The following is a 24646-nucleotide window of genomic DNA, read 5'->3' on the forward strand; positions in this document are numbered from 1 at the left end:
ATACATTTGCACTTGGGGGTAGTAAAAGTTGGCCATTGGGCCATGGTTTTATCAGCCTCTTAACTGCCCACCTTAAAATAATACAGTGGGCGAGTGAAATTGTACAGATGCTGCAGCTACATTGCCTTGCTTTATGGCTGGGGCAAAAATGATATCTCCCGTCGCTTTCGGCAGGCAGTACCACCACCAAATACAACCCAATCAGATGAATGAGGTCATGCTTAAAAAACAGGCAAAATGCCAGGCTTGCAGTTGTGGCACAGTATTCTCACTCAAAAGCCCGATTTGGCTGTAAAAAAAAAAAAAAAAAAAAAAAACACACAACAGGCATTCAGGAGGCAACCGTTTTGCCTCCTGAATGCTGGTCAGCAGCTCCCTAAAAAGTGATCCACTGAGGATCACTTTTCAGAGACTATCACAGGTGTAAACAAGCCCTCAATGTGATCAGTAAGTCATACACTTAATTATTAACAAAACGACAAAGAATATGGTGTACCTAGAGTATTTAAGATCCAAGACAGGTCATTTTCAAACCCTATACATTGATGGGCAGTGAAAAAGGGCTCCCTTGCATTGGTGGCCTGTGGGAGTGGAAAGTGCTCCCTTACATTGGTGGATGGTGGGAGTGGAAAGTGCTCCCTTACAGTGGTTGACGGTGGGAGTGGAAAGTGCTCCCTTACATTGGTGGTCAGTAGGAGTAGAAAAGGCACCTTTACATTGGTGGTCAGTAGGAGTAGAAAGGGCTCTCTTACATTGGTGGTCAGTGGGAGTAGAAAGGGCTCACTTACATTGGTGGTCGGTGGGAGTAGAAAGGGCTCACATACATTGGTGGTCGGTGGGAGTAGAAAGGGCTCACTTATATTGGTGGTCGGTGGGAGTGGAAAGGGCTCCCTTACATTGGTGGCCGGTGGGAGTGGAAGGGGCTCGCTTACATTGGTGGCTGGTGGGAGTGGAAAGGGCTCCCTAACATTGGTGGTCGGTGGGAGTGGAAAGGGCTCCCTTACATTGGTGGTCAGTGGGAGTAGAAAGGGCTCCCTTACATTGGTGGTCAGTGGGAGTAGAAAGGGCTCCCTTACATTGGTGGTCAGTGGGAGTAGAAAGGGCTCCCTTACATTGGTGGTCAGTGGGAGTAGAAAGGGCTCTCTTACATTGGTGGTCAGTGGGAGTAGAAAGGGCTCCCTTACATTGGTGGTCAGTGGGAGTAGAAAGGGCTCCCTTACATTGGTGGTCAGTGGGAGTAGAAAGGGCTCCCTTACATTGGTGGTCAGTGGGAGTAGAAAGGGCTCCCTTACATTGGTGGTCAGTGGGAGTAGAAAGCCTCTTATAAAACAGACTTTAGCCCCGTAACTGTATAGGCCCATTCGGCAGAAGATGAATCCTAGCAACCTTTGGAGGAACTCTAGGAACCCTGGTTAGGAATGGCTGATTTATGTGATTCACTTCTGTCCACAGACTGAAATATCCTAATAAAATCTCTTCCCATCTAATATTACAATCAGGCTTAAACTTGAGCAACCAAATCTAACCTTCCAAGACTTTGTGTTATGCAAATCACATGGAAATCCACCTTGCATTGATCTGATGGTACTTTTCCGAATGTTAGCAATCTGATGCATTAAAGTGAACCTCACCCCAACATACCTCCTGATACACTTGTTAGTCCAAAATACATGTTTTGCCCTGTTATGAGTACTCACCTTCCTGTGGTTTTATGACTTAGCCCTAACAACTTCTGTTCAACTGTCCAATGAGATTGCTTCAGTGTCCAGTAAGGGAGGTCTCGTTGGAGAGTGGAATGGCAGTTCACAGAGCTTAGCCTTGAATTCGAAAAATGTACCAAAGTAACAAAATCAGAGCTGGGCATTTTTTGGCTAATAAAAGGTAATGAAGTACAGGTTCAATTTAAACCTTGAAAAGTGCCAATGACCTCTTTTCATGTAAGGGACAGTTATGTCTAGAAATAATTAACAAGCACTGCATATTCTACAGAAGGACTGTTCATTTTCTTCTATAGGTTAATGTTACAGTAAAACATTAACCTGTGTATCCTCAGTAAGAGGTGACAGCTATCTCGCTGCTTGTATCAGATGAGTGCCACAAGACTAATCGACTGTAAATCATTAAAATGACAGCTGGGTGACATAATCTGATAATACAACTTGGTGTGGTCAACAACCGCATCAAAATACTGGTTATTGCTGCACGTGAACTGCTTATTATAGAGGGCTATAAAGAAGGAGACTGAGGACGGTGTAAATCTCAGCACTGAATAGACAAATTCTTCAGCAGATGAAAAGAGATAACACACACACACACACACACACACACACACACACACACACACACACACACACACACACACACACACACACACACACACACACACACACACACACACACACACACACACACACACACACACACACACACACCTTTATTAGGTACACCTTGCTAGTACCGGGTTGGACCCTCTTTTGCCTTCAGAACTGCCTTGATACTATGTGGCATAGATTCAACAAGGTGTTGGAAACATTCCTCAGAGATTTTGGTCCATACCGACATCACGCAGTTGCTGCAGATTTGTTGGCTACACATACATGATGTGAATCTCCCATTCTACCACATCCCAAAGGTACTTTATTGGATTGAGATCTGGTGACTGTGGAGGCCATTGGAGTACAGTGAATTCATTGTCATGTTCAAGAAACCAGTTTGAGATGATTTGAGCTTTGTGACATGGTGCATTATCCTGCTGGATGGAGCCATCATAAAATGGGGACACTGTAGTCATAAAAGGATGAACATGGTCATCAACAATACTCAGGTAGGCCATGGTGTTTAAATGATGCTCAATTGGTACTAAGGGGCCCAAAGTGTGCAAAGAAAATATCCCCCACACCATTACACCACCACCAGCCTGAACCGTTGATACAAGGCAGGATGGATCCATGCTTTTATGTTTACTCCAAATTCTGACCCTACCATATGAATGTCACAGCTGAAATGAAGACTCATCAGATCAGGCAATGTTTTTTCAATCTTCTATTGTCCAATTTTTGTGAGCCTGTGAGAATTGTAGCCTCTGTTTCCGTTTCTTAAGTGACAGGAGTGGCACCCGATGTGGTCTTCTGCTGCTGTAGCCCATCTGCTTCAAGGTTTGACCTGTTGTACATTCAAAGATGGTTTTCTGCATACCTTGGTTGTAACAAGTGGTTATTTGAGTTACTGTTGCCTTTCTATCATCTCCAACCATTCTGTCCATTCTCCTCCGACCACTGACATCAAGAAGGCATTTTTGTCCACACAACTGTCGCTCACTGGATATTTTCTCTTTTTCAGACCATTCTCTGTAAACCCTAGAGATGGTTGTGCATGAACATTCCAGTAGATCAGCAGTTTTTTAAATACTCAGACCAGCCCATCTGGCACCAACAATTGTGCCATGTTCAAAGTCACGTAAATCCCCTTTCTTCCCCATTCTCGGTATGAACTTCAGCAAGTCGTCTTCACCATATCTACATGCCTAAATGCATTGAGTTGCTGCTATGTGATTGGCTGACTAGCAATTTGTGTTACGAAGCAATTGAACAGGTATACCAAATTAAGAGGTGTGTGTGTGTGTGTGTGTGTGTGTGTGTGTGTGTGTGTGTGTGTGTGTGTGTGTGTACACATACATACACACATTTTTGGTTTTTTTATTTGTACATTTAGTTTTCTACCTGGCCTTAATGACCGTTTCTCGAAAATATGATCCATATTAAAAAAAAATGAGAGTATGTACTAATCCTGCTACCAATGACTGCAGTCTTTGCTCTCTTGCAGAACTGTACTGCTGAACAGTCATCAGCTTCTGACACTTCTGGATGTGTCAGATGCCTATGTCCCCGTAGACTGAATAAAAAAAAAAATTGAGCGGATGCCTCAATCCACACTATACAACGCGAAAACAAGAATCTCCCTTCTGGGCTACTGAATTGGACGCAGACATTATTCAGCCAACAATTGTCAACCAAGCTCCTTCAATTTTTCGATCAAAGGCAGTCAGGAGGGAGGAGACCAACAAGGCCTCCAACTAAATAACTTTTGACCGAGAAGAAATCTGACAGAAGAACTTGCCAGGCAGTAGAGAGGTTAAAATACAGTAACTAATGGAGAGATTAAAGTTCTAGGCAGTATGTGTAGAGAGAGGTGGTGTCTGAACTTCACTAGCAGACAGTGGGGATGATTTACTAAAACTGGAGAGTGCAAAATCTGGTGCAGCTGTGCATGGTAGCCAATCAGCTTCTAACTTCAGCTTGTTCAATTAACCACTTCCCGACCGGCGTATATAAACGGCCGGACGGTGGCAGTGCAGGGTCGGGTGGCTGTTTATAAACTGCCTCCCCGCATCCTGCTTGTGCTTGCTCCCCGGGAGCGTGCAGCACTGCGATCCGGTGCCCGCTGTGTCCTCCGGACACAGTGAAACACCAATCATTGGACGGGACCTCTGTACGAGGTCCCGATCATGTGATCACTGATTGGCCAATTAGTGATCACATGCAAAGTAGTAAGCAAGAGGTCCCTTGTGACATCATTGCTTACTACATGTGAAATCTGTGAATGATCACAGAGGTCACATGGTACGAAGTTATTCACAGCAGCCTTGTACCATGTGACAAGCTGTGACCAATCACAGCTCACTCAGTATTTCTCAATGGCTGCAAGAATACAGCTAGAGAGAAGGAGAAATGATTGCTTTTACATCCTATATGGGTGTAAAAGCAATCAGTGTAAAAAAAATATATATATATATTCATCACCCCCCAAATGTAGTACAGTGTCACCATGGTGACACTGTTCTGCTAGGGTGACAGTATGTAAAAAAAATAAAATAAAATATAAAAAAAAAATAAAAATGTAAAAAAAAAAAAAAGTTTAAAAATTATAATTTTTGTTTATAAACCAATTTATCTTTTTTTTTTTTTACTAAAAAGATAACAGAATAAATTTTGGCCAAGATTTATGATTAAATATTATTTGCAAAATTTTATAAGAAAAACACTTTTTTCAAAATTTTTGGACATTTTCCTTTGCATAGCAAAAAAAATTAAAATCCCAGCGGTGAATAAATACCACCAAAATAATGTTTTATCTGTCTCAAAAAAATGGTAAAAAATTCATATGGGTACAGTGTTGCATGACGGCGCAATTGTCATTCAAAGTGTGATAGCGCTGAAAGCTGAAAATTGCCCTGGACAGGAAGGGGGTAAAAGTGTCCGGACTGGAAGTGGTTAAACTGACAAAAAAAACCTGGAAGAGAATGTAACTGATAGAGGACTTTCACAAGCAGTATGTGCAGAAAAAGGTGGTGGTGACTAAGAGTGGAATACGACAAGCAATATACTGTATCTAAAGAGAACTTTACAGCCAGTATAGGCTGAGAAGGATGTAAATGTACAAACTTCACAGGTAGTACAGGCAGAAAGAGGAGGAGATGGACAGCTGAATTTCCAAGCAGTATGGGCTAAGAGAGAGGAGGATATTGACAGATAAACTTCACTTCCAGTGCAGACAAGAAGGGTAGGAGCTGAACAGAATGTGCAAGAGAGATATTTAAAGCTGAACTCCAGGAACTTTGTAAAAAGTGAAGATGCACTATGAGTTAAGTCCAAGGAGCTGCATAACATCTCCTGGGCTTATCTCTATTATGTACATTTGACAGGTTTATTGCTCTACTTGAAAGACACTGCCTATGCCTGCCCCACTGCTGCTCATTCACAGAAGCCTTTGTATTTTGTGAATTTGTTCACATAGCACCAAGGTTTTTATGATTGGCAGGAGGAAGAGAGGAGCAGGCATAGAAGCTACAGCAACTCTCCTGTTCATGATGCAGAGCTCAAAAGGATCATAGTTGTCTGTACCAGGACAGGTTCATCCAGCACCCAGGGCAAGGATTTGGAACTGTGCCCCCTCCCCCACTAATAATGCATGTTGTAGAATGGGTGTACCACCCTATGTTCGGTCTCAGCGTCAGGCTCCTGGAAAAACAGCAATAGCGGTCTTCCAGGAGCACTATAAAGCTTTCAAATATAAATAGAGCTACAGTTTTGCTCAAAAGTTTGTACACCCTGACAGAGTGAAATTTTGGCAGTGATGCTGAAAATATGACTAATCATGCAGCCACAACTGCAAGGAGAATGGTTTGGGATACAAAAATATTCACAGGTAACCTCAGGAGCACAGGCTGCTCTGGAAAAAGATGATGGGGTTGTTTCAAGAAGCACAATATGACGATACCTGAACAAAAATGAGTTGCATGTTCGAGTTACCAGAAAGAAGCTTTTTCTGCACCAATGCCAATAAAAAGCTTGGTTACAATATGCCCAACACCACCTTGACATGCCTCACAGCTTCTGACACTGTAATCTGAAGTGACAAGACCAAAATTAAGCTTTTGGTCTTGTTAATCCAGATGGGGTCAACAAGGTCTGTAGTGACAAGAATACCCTCCCCACTGTGAAGCATGGTGGTGGCCCACTGAGGTTTTTGGGGGGGGGGGTGAGCTCTAATCTTGGGGAACCTTTGAAAATTGATGTCAAGATGAATGTGGCATGTTATCAGCAGATACTGGCAAACAATTTGCATTCTTTAGCACGGAAGCTGTGCATGGGACGCTCTTAAACTTTTCAGCACAACAATGATCCTAAGCATAAAGCCAAGTTGACCCTTCAGTGGTTACAGCAGAAAAAGGTGAAGAATCTGGAGTGGCCATCACAGTCTCCTGACCTTAATATCATCGAGCCACTCTGGGGAGATCTCAAACGTGTGGTTCATGCAAGATGATGAAAGACTATGTATAACCTGGAGGCATTTTGCCATGACAAATGACAGCTATACCGCTTGCAAGAATTCGGGGCCTCAGACAACTATTACAAAAGACTGCACACTGTTGTTGATGCTAAAGGGGGCACTACACAGCATTAAGAACTAAGGGGATGCAGACTTTTGAACAGGGGACATTTCATTTGCTTACCAAGACCAGTGGCTGAGGGAATAGGAGGCATAGCAGCCACCAGTCTTACAAACAGGAAACCAAAGAGAATTAACTGTATAAATTTGAAAATGAATAGGCCATTTTAGAGCAACTACTGAGTGAACCAGAAGGTGGATGGCATATTCTGTGGAGGTAGGAAATCGGCAACATGGACATGTAAAGAAGTTTTTGCATGGAGTTCTGGTTTAATTAGAAGCGGATTGGCTACCATGCACAGCTGCACCAGATTCTCTACTCTACAGTTTTAGTAAATCAACCCTAGTGTCTTTTTAAAAATGTTCTGGTAAACAAATGCAAATAGTGATAAGCTGAGCTGGCTCCCCTGTGATGGCTGCCTGGAACCCATAAGAGGACAATTTAGTCCCCAATGAGTTTTAAATTGGGAGTTGAAATAAGTATATTTCACATAAATCCTTAAAAATTATTTATAAAAAGGCCAAAATATATGATAGAGGCATTACATTTATTCCAGGAGTTCAGCCTTTGCTTAGTCATCATGCTGAACCTTAGGGTGGAACCCGCACATTTTGCCAACCGAGCAGACAGTTTAAATAATGTGAAGTGGCCACCAATGAGGTGTGTCCAGAATGAGTCCATCTCTCGTAACATGTTCCCGCCTATACCACAATCTCCCATCACCTTTCACAACTGCCAGCTGCTATCCTCGCAAAATGGGGAGAGGCAAAAAAACAGAAATAGCAATTGTCATTAAACCCTCAACTACTTTTTAAGTTGTGTTTTAAAACGAAGGTTATGTTGTTGTGAGCAGTAAAAGTTTGATAATGGAGCATTCCTGTATACTTATTTATTTTTACATTGAACTCCAGGCACAAATTATTGTTTACAGAATTTATTAAAACAGCGTCAGGACCTGTTCATATCACCGTGTTATTTACATTCTTGCGATGTGTTGCAATCAGGGGCGGAGTGACCATTTGGAAACTCAGGCACTGCCCGAGGGCCCGGGGTCACTAGGGGGCCCCATGAGATGCCCCTGGTACCTTTTTCATAGGCTTTTTTAAGTTTGAGCAAGGACACAGTGGCCCCATGATCCCCTATTGCCCGGGGGCCCCATGAGTTGTCAGTCCACACCTGGTTGCAATCCATTCTGAATGGCAGCCCAAAGCACCTTTCCAATGGACATTAGTTGTAATGCACCACAGTACATGGTTACCATGTGCTATGGTCCACTCCTTTATGAAAAAAATTACAGGTATATACTGTATGTACCTCTTTTGGTGTGTTTTGGTGCACTGGGCAGACTATTTAATTGAATGGGTTACCTTAATGCAAAGCACCTTAATGTGCGGAATAATGAATGTTAATGCACATGTTCTAATGCATTAGAACAGTGTAATGGGCCCTAAATGTATTTTTTTTTTAATGCAAGCATTGTAAGTACCGGAGTTTAATGTGCTATCAGCCTACCAAAATCCCCTGAACAGCAGAGCTCAGACTGGGAGAGTAAAAAGCAACAGAAGGAGACAGTCAGCTGTGCTGGTTATGTACTTACAAGGAGCACGCTGATAGTAGATTGTCAGAGAGATAAGCTAATCAGTATTCTACTTTTCTATTCACTGTCTAGCCACAGGTTAGAGGAAAGGACAAGACCTGTAAGACTACATGCAGATGAGCAAACAAAAATGCCTCTTTTAGAAGTTTTCATGCCTCTAAACATAGATCAGTATTAGCCTATGCTAATACATTGCAGTGTTTTTAGAGCATCATTTAGGGGCAAAAAATGCCCAAAATCTGCATTCAGAGAGAAGCATACTGGCATAATCTACACATATGCACATAAATGCTGGCTAGAACAAAATTAATGTTCTAGCCAATAGAATGAATGTATGTACATAAATTTTTCATTTATTACAGGTACTAATATATATATTACTTTCACATCAGTCCCTAACCCTCCAGGGGAGTACAATCTAAAGTCCCTAACTCCCATTCAAACATACACATATTAGGGACCAGGGCTGGACTGACCATTTGGAAACTCGGGCACTGCCCGAGGCCCTGGGGTCAGTAGGGGGCCCCATGAGATGCCCCTGGTACCTTTTTCATAGGTTTTTTGAGTTTGGGCAAGGACACAGGGGCCCCATGATCCCCTATCGCCCAGGTGCCCTATCAGTTGTCAGTCCGCCTCTGTTAGGGACAATGTAGACAGGAACCAATTAACCTACCAGCATGTCTTTGGAGTGTGGGAGGAAACCCACACAGGCACAGGGAAAACATGCTGCACGTAATCATGCATGATTGTGCATACATACACTCATAAACAAGTGTAAATACGCACCAGATCAAGAATTGTTTATGTTAGATTTTTCTGCAAGCTCCTGGCAGAAATGTAAAGCATTAACAGGCATATTTTAATATGCCCATGTGCACTCACCTGCATCTGGGCACAGTTGCTGCCCAAGGCAAAAGTTTTGGCCACAAAACACACTCAATGCCCCCCCCCCCCCCCCGTTGGTTGTTAGGACGCTGGTGCCTGGGCAGCATCATGGGTTGCTAGGATACTGGCAGCAGGGCTGCATATTGTCATTGGTTGCTAGGATGCAGGCAGCCTACACCATAGCAACCAGTGACGCTGTGCTTCTCAGGGGTTGAACATACATAGGGCTAAACATGCAGTGTAGAGGGAATGTCTGGTAATGATGTTCCGGCCATGGTGCTGCCCCCTACTAAGACTAAAATTAGTGCTACCTCAATTCTCCTCCTTGGCAGTATGGCCCTGAATGCAACAGAAGTAAAACATTCTGCCCTGCCAGACAGTGTTTGCTGTGATCATAGCTTTCCTCCAAATCTACAAATAAAATCATTGAAACCATGCTATGGAAGTCCAGATATAAACTGACTTCTGGGTTTGCTCCATGTTCCCGGCAGTAGCGGATTATGTTATTCTGCTGGGATCTGTTTAGATGGGCAGAAATCATTACTACCGGCACCACTTGTGTCATCAGGGCATTGGAGAAATACATGGTCAGCCAGCTTTGGCCCAACTCAGTCTAGCTGGGGTATAGTAGGAGACCATGCATAGCACTTGGGTCAGGCACTGGTCTCCGGCACTGGTCTCCAAGGTCAACGAGTCACAGCGTAACTGGTTATACCTAGTAAGTAACAGGACGGTGTACATTACAGTTTACAAAACTGGAGTTAGCAGTTTAAAGAGCCGATACCACTAGAATATAATTCTAAAACAAATTTAATAAAACAAATGAAATAAAATTTTAAAAAACAATGTGCTCCATGCAAAGACAACAGTTCTAATTAGCTCTGACAGCTGATCTGCATTGTATTAAAGAGAGAGTTGCCTAAAGAATCTTCTAGAAGTGTCGGCGTCCTGGATGCTGCTGTAATCTGTGGTTCCTCCTGCCGGGCTCCATAACACTATAGGTACCTTAAAATGTGTCAGATGCTAATTATTCTTCACTCGTATTTCTGCAGTACTACCCAGCTGAGTGGTGTGGGAGAGGTCTGGAGAGGGAAGTATGAACTCCCTCCTTTGTAGGGATCACACTGTTTTACATTTGTGTTTGTACCAACAGGGTAACTTTAATGTATATGCTGTGATGATCTGTTATACACAGTCATAGCCAAAAATATTGCCACCCCTGAATTTCTGTCAGATAATTCACCACTTCGCCAAGAAAGTTGTTGCGATTACAAATGTTTAGGTATTCTCATGTTTAGTTGTTTTGTTTTTATTGGTATGACCAGGGGCGGACTGACAACTCATGGGGCCCCCGGGCAATAGGGGATCATGGGGCCCCTGTGTCCTTGCCCAAACTCAAAAAAGCCTATGTGAAAAAAAAAAAAAAGTACCAGGGGCATCTCATGGGGCCCCCTACTTACCCAGGCCCTCGGGCAGTGCCCGAGTTTCCAAATGGTCAGTCCGCCCCTGGGTATGACACAAAAAAGTGGAGAAACTAAAAGCCAAATCTGACAGTCCTCACAAAACCCCAAAAATGGACTGGACAAAATTATTGGCAAAATTTGGAAAAAATAGCTGAAATCAAATCACTTCCTGTGACCATCAATGAGTTTCTTCCACCTCTCTATTGGAATTTTGGACCAACTGCTCCAAGTTTTGCACATTGGAAGGGTTCCTTTTACCAGCTGCTGTTTTGAGATCTCTCCATAGGTGCTCTGGATGATCTGGACTCATTGCTGGCCAGTTCAGTACTCTCCAGCGCTTTGTCTGAAACCATTTCTGGGTGCTTTTGTGATGTGTGCTTTAGGTCATTGCCCTGCTGTAAGATCCATGACCTCTGACAGAGACCCAACTTTCTGCCACTGGGCTCTACATTGCACCCCAGAATTCTCTGGTAGCCTTCAGATTTCATAATGCCATGCACATGGTCAAGACATCCAGTGCCCAAAGCAGCAAAGCAACCCCAAAACATCAGTGAACCTCCATCATGTTTGACTGTAGGGACTGTATTCTTTTCTTTGGAGGCCTCATTTATTTTTTCTGAAAACAGTAGAATGATGGGCTTTACCAAAAAGCTGTAGTTTTGTTTCATCTGAGACAGTCTCCCAAAAGGATTTTGACTTCCTCAGGTAAGATTTTACAAACTCCAATCTGGCTTTTTTATGTTTCTGTGTTAGCAGTGGGGAACTCCTACCATAGCATCCCTTTTTATTCAGATTGTGACGTATAGTGCAAGCTGACACAGTTGTACCCTGTGCCTGAAGGCCAGCTTGAATTTGTCTGGAAGCTGATTGAGGTTCTTTATCCACCATTTGAAAATTCCTTATTTGCAACCTTTGATCAAGTTTTTATCTTTCGTCCATGTCCAGGGGGATTAGCTACAGTGCCTTGGGTTGTAAACTTCTTGACAATGTTGCGCACAGTGGACACAGGAACATTAAGATCTGTTAATTGATACAGGTGAGTTTAAATTACAAATTACAGGAGCATCACAAACTTGGAATGCAATTATTTCTTAGTTTTGTGAAGGTGCCAATAACGTTGCCCAGTCCATTTTTGGAGCTTTGCGTGGAATGTGTCAGATTTGTTTTTTTGTGTCTCCGCTTCTTTGAGATAAACAAAAGAAGTAAACACAAAAATGCCTAAACATTTGTGTGATGGAGGGTTAGCGGGGCAGAACACACAAGGCAGATGGCAAATACTTAAAGCTTTATTGAAACAGACAACAGTCACTCAATGGGGAGTAGTGCAGAGAGAGAGCCCAAAATACTTTGTAATTCAGCCCCGGTGGGCAAAGTAAAAGTCTCTACAGCAGTTTGTAATCCAACAGGGAGGTAAGAGGCAGTTCATAAACAGGTCAGATAACACAGGAGAAGCATACACTCATGCAGAGCTGATGTGATAGTCCCAGATAGAGCTGGCAGCGTCTCAGGCAGAGCTGGTGTGGTAAGCTCAGGCAGAGCTGATGTGGCTTCTGGGGTCCCCCTTCCTCCAATGGGGCACAGGCAGAGTTTGGGCCACTAGAGTCCAGCTGCAGCTGGATCCCTCAGTGGCTGCACAGCAGAATGGCTGATCAGGAGAGACCAGCACTGACCTCTCAAACCCCCGGAGCAGGACGAGAGGTGGAGGGGGGTCATTAGCAGGGTGACAATGGGGGGGGGGGGGGGGGGGGGGGAGGCCTTAATTGAGTTTGTGGACATTTGGAGGACAATGGAGGGAATGGACAGGAAATACAGTAATTAGATTTACAGCTGTAAACAGGATAACAATGGGGAGAATACACTAATTGAATTTGGGACCTTTTGTGGAGGGGGCGCGTTAATTACAGCTAGGGGCCTTTGGCACACAGGAGTAGAATACTAATTGGAGGATGCTCCCAGGAGGGATTAATGAGGGAATAATTGGGGACATTAAGCAGGAATTAATAATTGGCTGGGCCCCTATACCATGACACTTTGTAATTGCAACAAGTTTCTGTGTGAAGTGGTGCATCATCTGACAGAAATGCAAGGGTTCCAATATTTTTGGCCACGACTGTACATGAAAAATACAACTATAAATATCTAGAGTTAACTCAGTCACATGGAAGTGACGCTGAAATACCAAACCTTTGAACATATTCAAAGGTTATTGCTGCAGATTGATAACACTGATAAGCTCTTCAGACAATGTACCAATGGCTTTGACAAGTCAGCAAAGGGTGCAGAATGAAGCCTTTCCTAAAGGTAGAGTCATTCCTGACATGGGAAGACTGCTCCAAGTACTTTATGTACAAGGCTGGTATCATGTTGAACAGTTTTATGAAAACAGGCGCTCCAATGGTTGAAGAAGTGAAAACCTCTTGTCAATGTTTTAAACCGTATCTAAACCCAAAGCAAAAATGAAATATATTGTAACCTTCTAATCTTTATAAGTGTTGCCTGTATTAGACTTCTTTTCATTTTTTTTTTTTATTTATTTACATCTGGGGATTCTGACAATAACACATTTCCTGGCCAAACGTTTTATGGACATAGTAATTCCTGGTTTGGAAAATAACTCTGGCTGTTGATAGTAATTTAGGAACCCCGACTGTTACTGACAGCAGGGACTGAGAACCAGACACTTGGGATCCATGCACACTGGCTTCAAAAACACTGATCCTAGAGGAGTTTAATGTTTGGTCTGTAGAAGCAACTGTTATCTTATGTGTCCATGTCGTTAACCAGCAGAAAAGAAAAAATCCTTCACGTGACTGCTGGCTCCCAATGCGTCACTTTCTGGTTCTCAAAGGGGAGAATGAATATTAATGTATCCTTGTGCCAGAGAAAATGTATAAAATAGATTGAGAGCAATAAGGGGTTAAACCATAGCAATGAATGCCAGACCTTTAAATGGTGTTTGGAGAGTCAGTTATTTCATTGGATAATATAGTTTTATCAGATGATTGTTTATTCCTGTTCTGAGTTGTTTAAAGCCTAATTCCAATCATCCTTTTTTTAGTTTTTGGATTGACTTACCGTATTTTTCGCCGTATAAGACACACTTTTTCTTCCCCAAAACTGGGGGGGAAATGTCAGTGCGTCTTATAAGGCGAATATGGAGCGGCCGGTCCGGTATTTCCACCGTGGCCGTGTCAGAATACCGGGCCGGCCGCTCAGCTCTGCAACGGGACCTTACCTGTTCCTCTATCCAGCGGCGTGCTGTCTTCCCGGCTTCTGTAGTGTGGGCACTGGGCATGACAGCCGGGTGCCCAGTGCGCATGCGCAAGAAGCGGTGCTTTTTGTGAATGGTAAGGCGGTACCTGGGACACATGACAGATCCCAGAAGCCGCCGGACCAATCACAAAGCGCAAGTGCTTCTCGCTCATGCGCACTGGGCACTCGGCTGTCATGCCGAGCGCCATTACAGAAGCCGGGAAGACAGCGCGCGGCTGGATCGAGGAACAGGTAAGATCAAAGAACAACTCTACGGAAGTAAGAGCAGGTACCTGTCAAATTCAGGTACCCGCTCCCCACCTCCCCAAAGGTCAGCAGTCATCTCCTGTGCTGTCCGCAGTCTCTGGTCATCCCTGTGCTGTCCGCAGTCTCTGGTCATCCCTGTGCTGTCCGCAGTCTCTGGTCATCCCTGTGCTGTCCGCAGTCTCTGGTCACCCCTGTGCTGTCCGCAGTCTCTGGTCATCCCTGTGCTGTCCGCAGTCTCTGGTCATCTCCTGTACTGTGTCTGCAGTCCATTAGTTCCGAATTTTTTTTTTCCTGTTTTCTGCCTCTAAAACCTAGGTGCGTCTTATGGTCAGGTGCGTCTCATAGGGCGAAAAATACGGTAGATACAATAAATACTTCTGTAAAGTTTTTATTTGTATTTGTGACCAGGGGCGGACTGACAACTTATGGGGCCCCCGGGCAATAGGGGATCATGGGGCCCCTGTGTCCTTGCCCAAACTCAAAAAAGCCTATGAAAAAGGTACCAGGGGCATCACATGGGGCCCCCTACTAACCCTGGGCAGTGCCCAAGTTTCCAAATGGTTAATCCGCCCATGTATGTGACTCTTTTGGGGAGTTTTCAGCTGACTACCAGTCTCTATGACAGTAATACAAGAAATGAGGGGACCAGGTGTCACCGGGAGAGGAAGACACAATAATAATAACTTGACAGATGTTCTAGACCTTGCTGGTTTTAATGAGATAATGTGTTTTGTTGTAGTTTGTATCCATATTGCTGAAGTTTTCTATTTATTCATGTCCCAACAGGAAGTGAAGGCCAATCTCCCCATTGGGGATACAGATCACAATACAAGCCATACAGAGGCTCTATCCCAGCCCTACTCTATTGTCTCTTTAAAAGTTAAAAAAAAATGGCTATAGTTAGGTTTTAAAGAAAATGTAACATTGGTGGCCATCACAATTACATGGTGTTATAGGTATGTGTTGAAGCCTAGTAGAAATGAATGAACTTGAGGGTGTATTGGTTGGCATGTGGATAGATAGCACTTGTATCCTACAAAGACTATAAACAACACAAGAATCACTGATGGTAAATGCAAAGATCTATGTAGTTGTAGATGACTGACAAAAGTGATGTAAACATCATTGTTTGGGGTTACTGTTAGAAATATAGGATTGCCATTGATATGGAAAGGAAAGCAGCACTTCCAACAATGGAAACTAAACCGGCAACAACCAATACAGCAAATAAAAATGAAATATTAAATTTCATCACCCCACTGGATATCCTCTAAACCGGTTGTAAACCCCTGAAATGAAAAATGATCAATGCATACCCTTCTGTGGTGTGTACTTGCCGCAAACATAATCCAAAGCACCTAGTATAATTTCTGTCTGTCCTGTCATTCCTCAGCTATCTGCACGAGTCATTTCTGACAGTCCCAGACAATCCTGGGAGACGCCCGACCTTATCCAGCACACAGCCAGTGATTTGACAGCCTCAGCTGTGCATGTTTCACTATGAGACTATGTAGGGGGTGTATCCATTCTCTCCACTCAGGTCTCGTATTACACTCAGACTCCCTGCTCTAGGCTGTGCAGTGTGCGACATCAGCTCCTCACCCCCTGCCTTCTTGAAGAGGATAAATGCTGTGTAAATTCAGGACTTTGTGTGTTACCTGAGGCCGGTCACTTCATTGAGTATATGTAGGAGTTAATCACTTTCACTGGATTTGGCATATATTACTTGACATAGTGGAATGTTAAGAATTTTCTTTTGTAAGAATAAAGATAAGCTGTTTTTAATTCCATTTAAGCTTTCGCAAACAGGTACAAGTATGACTCGATAGGACAAACGCTCTTTGAATCTGGCTGCTGAATGTTTTTTTTTTACCGGTTGTAAAACACATTGGAAAATGAGAAAAGGGGTTTATGGTGAACATACCCTGAAGACTATAACCAGTATGCAAGAAACATTCAATTCCACAACCACCAGCAAACCAAATGGATCCATAAACAAAAAAAAAAAAAACAACAAATGAAATGATATAATTTATTAATGTCCATGTAATTGGCCTTTTCCTTTTGAAAAGAGAGAATGCTAAGGTGTTAAAGGACTCTGTAGGCCAGCGACTGGGAGTCAGATCAAATGTTTCTTTGGAAATGTTTGCAAGTGAAAAAGATTAAAAAAAAAAAAAAAAATTGTATCATTTTCATTAAAGATATTTTTATTTTAAATATTTTTAAATGACTAATCCTCTTTAAAAAGAACCTGTACTGTGGCATCTGTGCACAAAACAGTCAAGCAGAGGTCAAATGACTAGACACTAGTGTTTCCTGTGGTCTCCTTGCAATGACTCTTTCCCCATTGCGGACTTACCATGTCTTGTTCTGCACTGTTAAAGTGAAAGTGACAATAAAGTTATTTTTTTAAGAACAAAAAAAAAAAAGTAGAAGAGGCAACACCTGCTCTGTGCAAAGATAATGCACAGAAACTCGGCTTTCCTTTTCTTTTTGCAGTCCACACATCTCCCCTTCTTCGGGTGACTCCTGCAGCAAGCCATGAGGCCTCCCTACATGCATGTTCCTGTTGGGTCCTGTGCTGAGCTGTGTGTGCCCATAGATACATACAGTGGCAGTAAGTCACAGCCCCTCTCCAGCCTCACAGCCTATGGCTGCCCTCAATTTCTCCTGTGAACGCAGAAGGTGAGGGGAGCAGCACTGGAGCTAGAGACTGCACTGGAGAGATGACATGGAGCCAGGTAAGTGTTTAGGGACAATGATGGGGGGGCAAATGGTAGGACAGATAGTGGGGCTTTTTTATGAATGCAGAAAATGCTTTAAGGTAAACAATGTAGACTTTATTACTACTTTAAGGTGATCATCTTAGTAGAGACAGGGCTTTGCTTTCTTTTTTCAGAGCTACCCCCCAATAAGCAGTGATCTGTTGAACTGATTACTGATGGGGGAATGAATGAATAAAGAAGAAGCAGGGAGATTCTTGTGCAGTGGATCCTCAGGTACAGCTTCCTCTCCAGCAAGCATAACAATGAGCTGCACAATAGTGAAATCACCAAATTTCTCTCCTAATCTCCTGAGATTAGCAGTTAGACTAATATGATCTAATACTGCAGATATTATTATTATACAGTATTTATATAGCACTAAAAGGTTTGCTCAGTGCTGTACATTATAGATATGTGATATGTGGCTGAAAGTAAAAAAAGCACACTGCTATATTTCAGGAGGAATATATTCTAATGTACTGCTTAGGCACAAATTAGTATTTACAGATGTACTCTATAAGACAGCAAATCTTCACTCTGAGTTCAAGTCCTCTATCCAGTATCATTTTAATTATATTTTGGTGTTATCCATTATCACTAGAAACACTAATGTAGATAATAGGAATGACTTACCACAAAGTTCCAGTTGGTATGGATCATGTTGGCCATGCCACACAGGAACACACACAGGTAGAGAAGAGAGAAGAAAAATGCTGTTACTGATACAAACATCACCCATCCTTGTACAACCGGCACTGGTACATTAGATGCTGCCACCAAAATCCAGACAAGGGCTCCAAAAATCTGCAAAACAATGTATTTCATAATTTAGTAATATGATAAATACATGCAGTAGACACAATATTCTAATTAGGTATTTCAAAATAAAATATCAGTTTAGGATGGTGGGTTACCCGCACTCCACCTGATTTAATCACAAAACATTGTGTCATTTTTTCACAGAATTCAAGGCGTTCTGTGGTTGGATGAGGTGGAAGATGGATGAATGTCACAATCTCCCCCCATCCAATCACAGACCACCTTGTGTGAAATGAATACAATTTTTTTGTGAATGGATGGGGTGAAGTGTAAGTGACCAACTATCCTTCACTGTATACAATCTAAAACTGTAACCTTCAGCAACAGAAGAGCTTACAGTGATAGGATAAATGAAAGTAAGAGTTTTACATAACACAACGGCATCTCAACATGCAGGGCACCCATCCAGCATCTTTGCTTTTGCATATTAGAACTTCTTGAATTTTGAGGGTTCCTGGGGTGAAGCTGAAGACATTTAGTGTCATGTCCACCACCCTTCAGGCACCTGTATTGTAGTTATCTAAAAAAAAGCTACTCTAGCTTTTTCCCCCCAAAATCAAACTAGTAGCTAAATCCCCTCCCACCCAACCTGGCCCTGATAGGGTATTGGTGTGACTGGTGGAGGGACTTGCATTACCCGATTTTACGAGCTGCAACTCATCATGAAAGCTATTAGCAGAAGGTACGCTTTACCCCAGGTTCACACCTAAGCATTTTCCACAGCGTTTTGTAGAAACGCATTACAGTCCGTTTAACATGATTTCCTATGGGACACGTTCATGTTTTGGAAAGGGTCAGGGACTTTTTTTTTTTTTAAATGCAAAAAGTTGCGTTTTATATCTTTATAGACTGCAATGAAAACGCTGCAGAAAAGCATGTAGTGCATTCTTGCCACGTTTTTGATGTGTTTTAAATTTGTCTAGCAACGAAAAAAAAAAACAAAAAAACCCGCAAAACACATAAAAAAATGCAGCAAAAACTTGTCAAAAACGCATGTGCAAAAATGCAACGCAGAAATGGATCAAACGCAAACTGCATAGGTGTGAACCTAGCTTTACAGCGAATTTCCACTTCTGTGGAATTCTGTCCAATTTGAGAAAACCGCACTATATGTTGGTTATTTCTTCCCATTCACACAGCATACCTAAATATTTCTATGTAGAAATATTTTTTACTGTTTAGAGGTTTCTCAGGCGCTGTCATGTCAGGTTAGGTTCACACTTGCAGAAAATAATAAAACACTGACAGACACTAAGCCCCCAAAATGCCATGGAGGCGTGGATTGAGACATTTTTAAGTATTTAACACACATTAAATAATGAACCACAGACACCCTTCAAGTGATTTTTTTTTTTTTTTTTAATTAAAAAACGGGCAGTGTTGTTTCTCCTATTTCGCCGATATTTGATAAACACTTGTCAAATGCACTGTAAAGACCACAGGGGCGTTTACGGCGTGGTGCTATAGACATGAATGGAAGGAGTTGAGAAACTTCAACTCCTCGCAGACTTTGTTCTTGCCACCCAGTGACATAAATGCTGCATGTTTTTCAAATGTGAAAAAGCTCTGTCCGCTGTCCTTATTATCCATTGTAGGTTGCTTTACTAGGCATTCGAACAACAAAAACACACCCCATATGCCTGTTTCTAATGCCAGTGTGAGCACGGCCATACATTGAATCTGTCCCAATACATTGAATCTATCCTCGGTTCACACAATGCAGGAAGGCGGTTTCTACATTTTAACCCTTTGTTGGGACAGTGTTCAAATCTAGTTCTAATTGATAATCAAGATCTTCCTGCACAGTACAGAAAGGGTTAAATATAGCAAATGCAGCTGTCCAGCCCCCTCACACACAAAGAGAACTACCTTGTATTTTTCCTTGCTGGAGGGTCCTGTATAAGCTGCAATTTTTTAAATATGTTGCTTACATTATGCAATGTGAAAGGGGACATGTAACATATATAAAGTACTGTAGGTTTTCCCAGTTTGGCTGCAAAAGTGGAAAATACTTTTGGCAGAATGTTGTTTTACCTATAGCTCCCCCATCACTTACTAGTCTACAAACTGTAGGAGATTATATAAGGTTATTAGAGCTGCAGAGAGCCTTGGAATTTATCCAAGCAGCCCTTACGGCCTCATATTTACTGCTGGTTTTACTCAGAAGTGTCCAGAAGTGGTCATTATGAAAAAAGGGTTGATGAACAAGGGTTGATTAATATGGGATGATGAATATGGGTTGATGAATGAGGATTGACGAATATGGGTTGATGAATATGGGATGATGAATGGGGATGATGAATGAGGTTGATGAATGAGGGCTGATGAATGAGGGCTGATGAATGAGGGTGATTAATATGGGCTGACGAATGAGGGTTGACAAATATGGGTTGACGAATGAGAATTGACGAATGAGGATTGACAAATAAGGGTTCCCCCCCAATTTCCCTAGAAAAACATCTCACCCCCTGCCGCCTCCAAAATTGTCCCTCCCAGCACAAATCCCCCCAATCCACCCTCCTACCACAAATCACCCCCCCCCCCCCCCCCAATATTCCCTCCTAGAATAAATCTTACCCGTTAAACTTCCAAATTCCCCCTCCCAGCACAAATTCCACCAAAACCACCAGGATTCGTGATTGACCACTGAGGCCCTGAGCAATGCATCCTGAAAAGTCTGGTATGTGCTGGGTATTGCCAAGAGATCGAACAGAACACCAAAAAACATGGAGAAAACTGCAGTTAAAGGAATAATAATTGAGGGTTGGAGGGGTGACTGATGTATTTACAATATAAGTACACTATTAAGCTTCATATTTGCCAAGCATTTGATAATCCCAAATTTATTGTTTGTTATTGTGGTGTGGTCACTTCCTGATGACTCCATTTGTAATGGAAGGACCCAAAACACACCCTTGTTTTCTTAAAAGTTGCTACTTTTCATTGCTTGTTGGTAAAAAAAAAAAAAAAAGAAAAAAAAAAGGGAGCTGTGGTGATGCTGTATATAGCCAACAACCCAATCCATTCACCATTTAGCCGTAACATTAATCGACCCTCATTCATCGACCTCATGTGATACCAAAAGGTAATAACTGTGGATGAAGAGCTGATGGGGAGAGAGTGGGGATACGGTTGTTAGCTGGAGGTGGGATAGGCTTCTCTGAAAAGAAGAGTTTTCAGGGATTGCTTAAGGCGGTGTGGGGTTAGCTCAGGTGGGGGATCTCCTTCCCTGGGACAAAGGTAGACCGCACAGCAGGCTTTCGTCAAAATCTGACTGGTTGTCAGTTTTTATTTAAAAGGTTTGCAAAAATATCAAAAAAAACAAAACATCAAAATAAAACCTTGCCATCCAGGCACTAACTAAACAGAAGACGTTTCCTCTCTCAGAGGTGAAGGGCTTCTCCCTGTCACCCAAAACAAAACAAAAGCAAACCTTTTCTTGTAGGTATAGTACACACAGCTCTCTCAGAATACCTCTCCGAGTCCCAGGCCACAAGCAACTCCTTGCTCCAGCCCTGCCCTTTTTATATCACCTGTTGGTGGTCATCAGTGGAGCCTAAACTCTGGTCCGGACCCACCTGCTTAACTATGGCCCCGAAAACCCGGAGTGGACTCCACCTAAACGGTCAGGTATGAGCATATGCGAGGTGACACATATCGTCCATCCATCACTTTGCCGTTCATACTGTCACAGTGGACAGAGCAAGAGATAGTCAGGCAGTTGGGGTAGGGAGTTCCAGGAGATGGGAGAGGCTCAGGAGACATCCTGGAGACAAGCATGGGAAAAAGGTGACAAAGGAGCTAGAAAGCAGAAGGTCTTTGGAGGAACAAAGAACAATTAGGTTGGTATTTTGAGACTAGGTTAGTGATGTAGCTGGGGGCAGTTGTGAATAGCTTTGTAAGTGGTTAGTAAATTGAATTAAATTTGTTGGGTGAGCGGAAGGCAAAGGAGGGATTGGGATTGGCAGAGAGGGGTAGCGGACAATGAACAGCTGGTAAGGTGGAGTCGTCTCGCAGCACCATTCATGATGGACTGTTGAGCCGTTTCTGGTCTACCTTTTGTGATGATTGCATCAGACAGCCAAGGTTGCTCATCATCACACAGCCTGGAATTTTTTTTTTTTTTTTTTTTTTTTAACTATGGATGGGTGATACATGTCACCACTATTTGGATTGTGGTCCCTTTAAGCGGGATCATGGGAACGCCATTTGAGTACTCAGGGGTTCTTACTCATGAGGGGTTCCAGGGTAGACTGGTCAGAGAGGAGAGGACTGATTTACATTGCTCTCTGGATTAGTAAATTCTCAATGGGGACCTTGTATTTGGAGGCTTGGAGAGACTTTTGGTAGGAAAGAGCCTCCAAACCCGGATTACAGGAACTTTGGTCCCAAAAGGGTTAACCCGTCTGCAGAGGAGGTCTGAAAGGGAGCAGGAAAGAGTCAGCACCTATGGGTGAGGTGAAGTAGAGCATAACACAGCTGAGTGAGCAGTTTGGACTTGGTCTTGTAACTGAGACACGGTTGCTGAACTGTGGAGACCGCTTTGGGACCCCTGAGGCAGGCGGGAACTTTCAAAAAAACTTTAAAGGTACAAGTCTATGGGCGGTGAATTGAGCTGTTTGTGTACTAGAAACTGATGGACTATTTTTGAGTGTTTTTCAATGCTGAGGATAAGATGTTACCTGTTAGCCAGTTTTTTTTTTTTTTTAAAATAAAAGGACTGTTTGCTTAGACCAATATGGCTGGCTGGTGATCCCGAGTACCCAATATTACATTAATTCATAACAATTAGCTTGAATAATGGTGAAGCTCACAAAAACAAGAAAATCTTCAAAAAAAGTAACTTAAGTTATTTGTTTATTAAAAGCTGTGTTTCGGGTCTCACAGAAGGGCTAAAAGTGTTTTTGTTTTCTGGAGAGCATACTGCTCCAGGTTCCCCCAAGTACTGGCCATGTGAATAAAAGCCTAGACATTTGAATGATGAAGGCGCCGATTGGGGAGATTTGTCTGTAGTGACCAGCTGAATTCACTGATTGAGGTTTAATGAAACAACACTTCCAGGTTTGTACTCAGGGCAATGGATAAGGGGGTACCACCAGTCGTCCTGTACGGGGCCCAGGCAGTTGGGTGAATCGGATGTGGGCAGGAAGGGTGAACAGGGAGATTATTGGAACCAATCCCATGTATGGCTCTCCCTGCAGCAGCTGAAAGCTGGGTTCTTCTCCCCCTCCCCCTCGGCTGGCTTTCAGCTGCTGCAGAGAGAAACATACAGGGGGATCGGTTCTAGTAAATTTACCAGCCCCTTCCATTCCTGAAATGTATGTATATATATACAGTCAGGTCCATAAATATTGGGACATCGACACAATTCTAACATTTTTGGCTCTATACACCACCACAATGGATTTGAAATGAAACAAACAAGATGTGCTTTAACTGCAGACTGTCAGCTTTAATTTGAGGGTATTTACATCCAAATCAGGTGAACGGTGTAGGAATTACAACAGTTTGCATATGTGCCTCCCACTTGTTAAGGGACCAAAAGTAATGGGACAGAATAATAATCATAAATAAAACTTTCACTTTTTAATACTTGGTTGCAAATCCTTTGCAGTCAATTTTAGCCTGAAGTCTGGAACGCATAGACATCACCAGACACTGGGTTTCATCCCTGGTGATGCTCTGTCAGGCCTCTACTGCAACTGTCTTCAGTTCCTGCTTGTTCTTGGGGCATTTTCCCTTCAGTTTTGTATTCAGCAAGTGAAATGCATGCTCAATCGGATTCAGGTCAGGTGATTGACTTGGCCATTGCATAACATTCCACTTCTTTCCCTTAAAAAACTCATTGGTTGCTTTTGCAGTATGCTTTGGGTCATTGTCCATCTGCACTGTGAAGCGGCGTCCAATGAGTTCTGAAGCATTTGGCTGAATATGAGCAGATAATATTGCCCGAAACACTTCAGAATTAATCCTGCTGCTTTTGACAGCAGTCACATCATCAATAAATACAAGAGAACCAGTTCCATTGACAGCCATACATGCCCACGCCATGACACTACCACCACCATGCTTCACTGATGAGGTGGTATGCTTAGGATCATGAGCAGTTCCTTTCCTTCTCCATACTCTTCTCTTCCTATCACTCTGGTACAAGTTGATCTTGGTCTCATCTGTCCATAGGATGTTGTTCCAGAACTGTGAAGGCTTTTTTAGATGTCGTTTGGCAAACTCTAATCTGGCCTTCCTGTTTTTGAGGCTCACCAATGGTTTACATCTTGTGGTGAACCCTCTGTATTCACTCTGGTGAAGTCTTCTCTTGATTGTTGACTTTGACACACATATACCTACCTCCTGGAGAGTGTTCTTGATCTGGCCAACTGTTGTGAAGGGTGTTTTCTTCACCAGGGAAAGAATTCGTCAGTCATCCACCACAGTTGTTTTCCGTGGTCCTCCGGGTCTTTTGGTGTTGCTGAGCTCACCGGTGCGTTCCTTCTTTTTAAGAATGTTCCAAATAGTTGTTTTGGCCACGCCTAATGTTTTTGCTATCTCTCTGATGGGTTTGTTTTGTTTTTTTCAGCCCAATGATGACTTGCTTCACTAATAGTGACAGCTCTTTGGATCTCATTTTGAGAGTTGACAGCAACAGATT

General features: G+C 42.8%; 1 protein-coding gene across 1 annotated transcript in view; it reads right to left on the reverse strand.

The window, feature by feature from the left end:
• Positions 1-24646, reverse strand: part of MAL2 (mal, T cell differentiation protein 2) — a 72986-nt gene that overhangs the window by 13150 nt on the left and 35190 nt on the right. The window contains exon 2 of the mRNA XM_089659064.1: positions 17812-17982. Coding sequence (XP_089515190.1) covers positions 17812-17982 — 171 coding nt within the window. The remainder of the gene's footprint in view (positions 1-17811; positions 17983-24646) is intronic.

This window comes from Staurois parvus, unplaced genomic scaffold (genome assembly GCF_062004578.1).
Source record: "Staurois parvus isolate SC_StPar_1 unplaced genomic scaffold, SC_StPar_1.0 ptg000030l, whole genome shotgun sequence".
NCBI lineage: Eukaryota > Metazoa > Chordata > Amphibia > Anura > Ranidae > Staurois > Staurois parvus.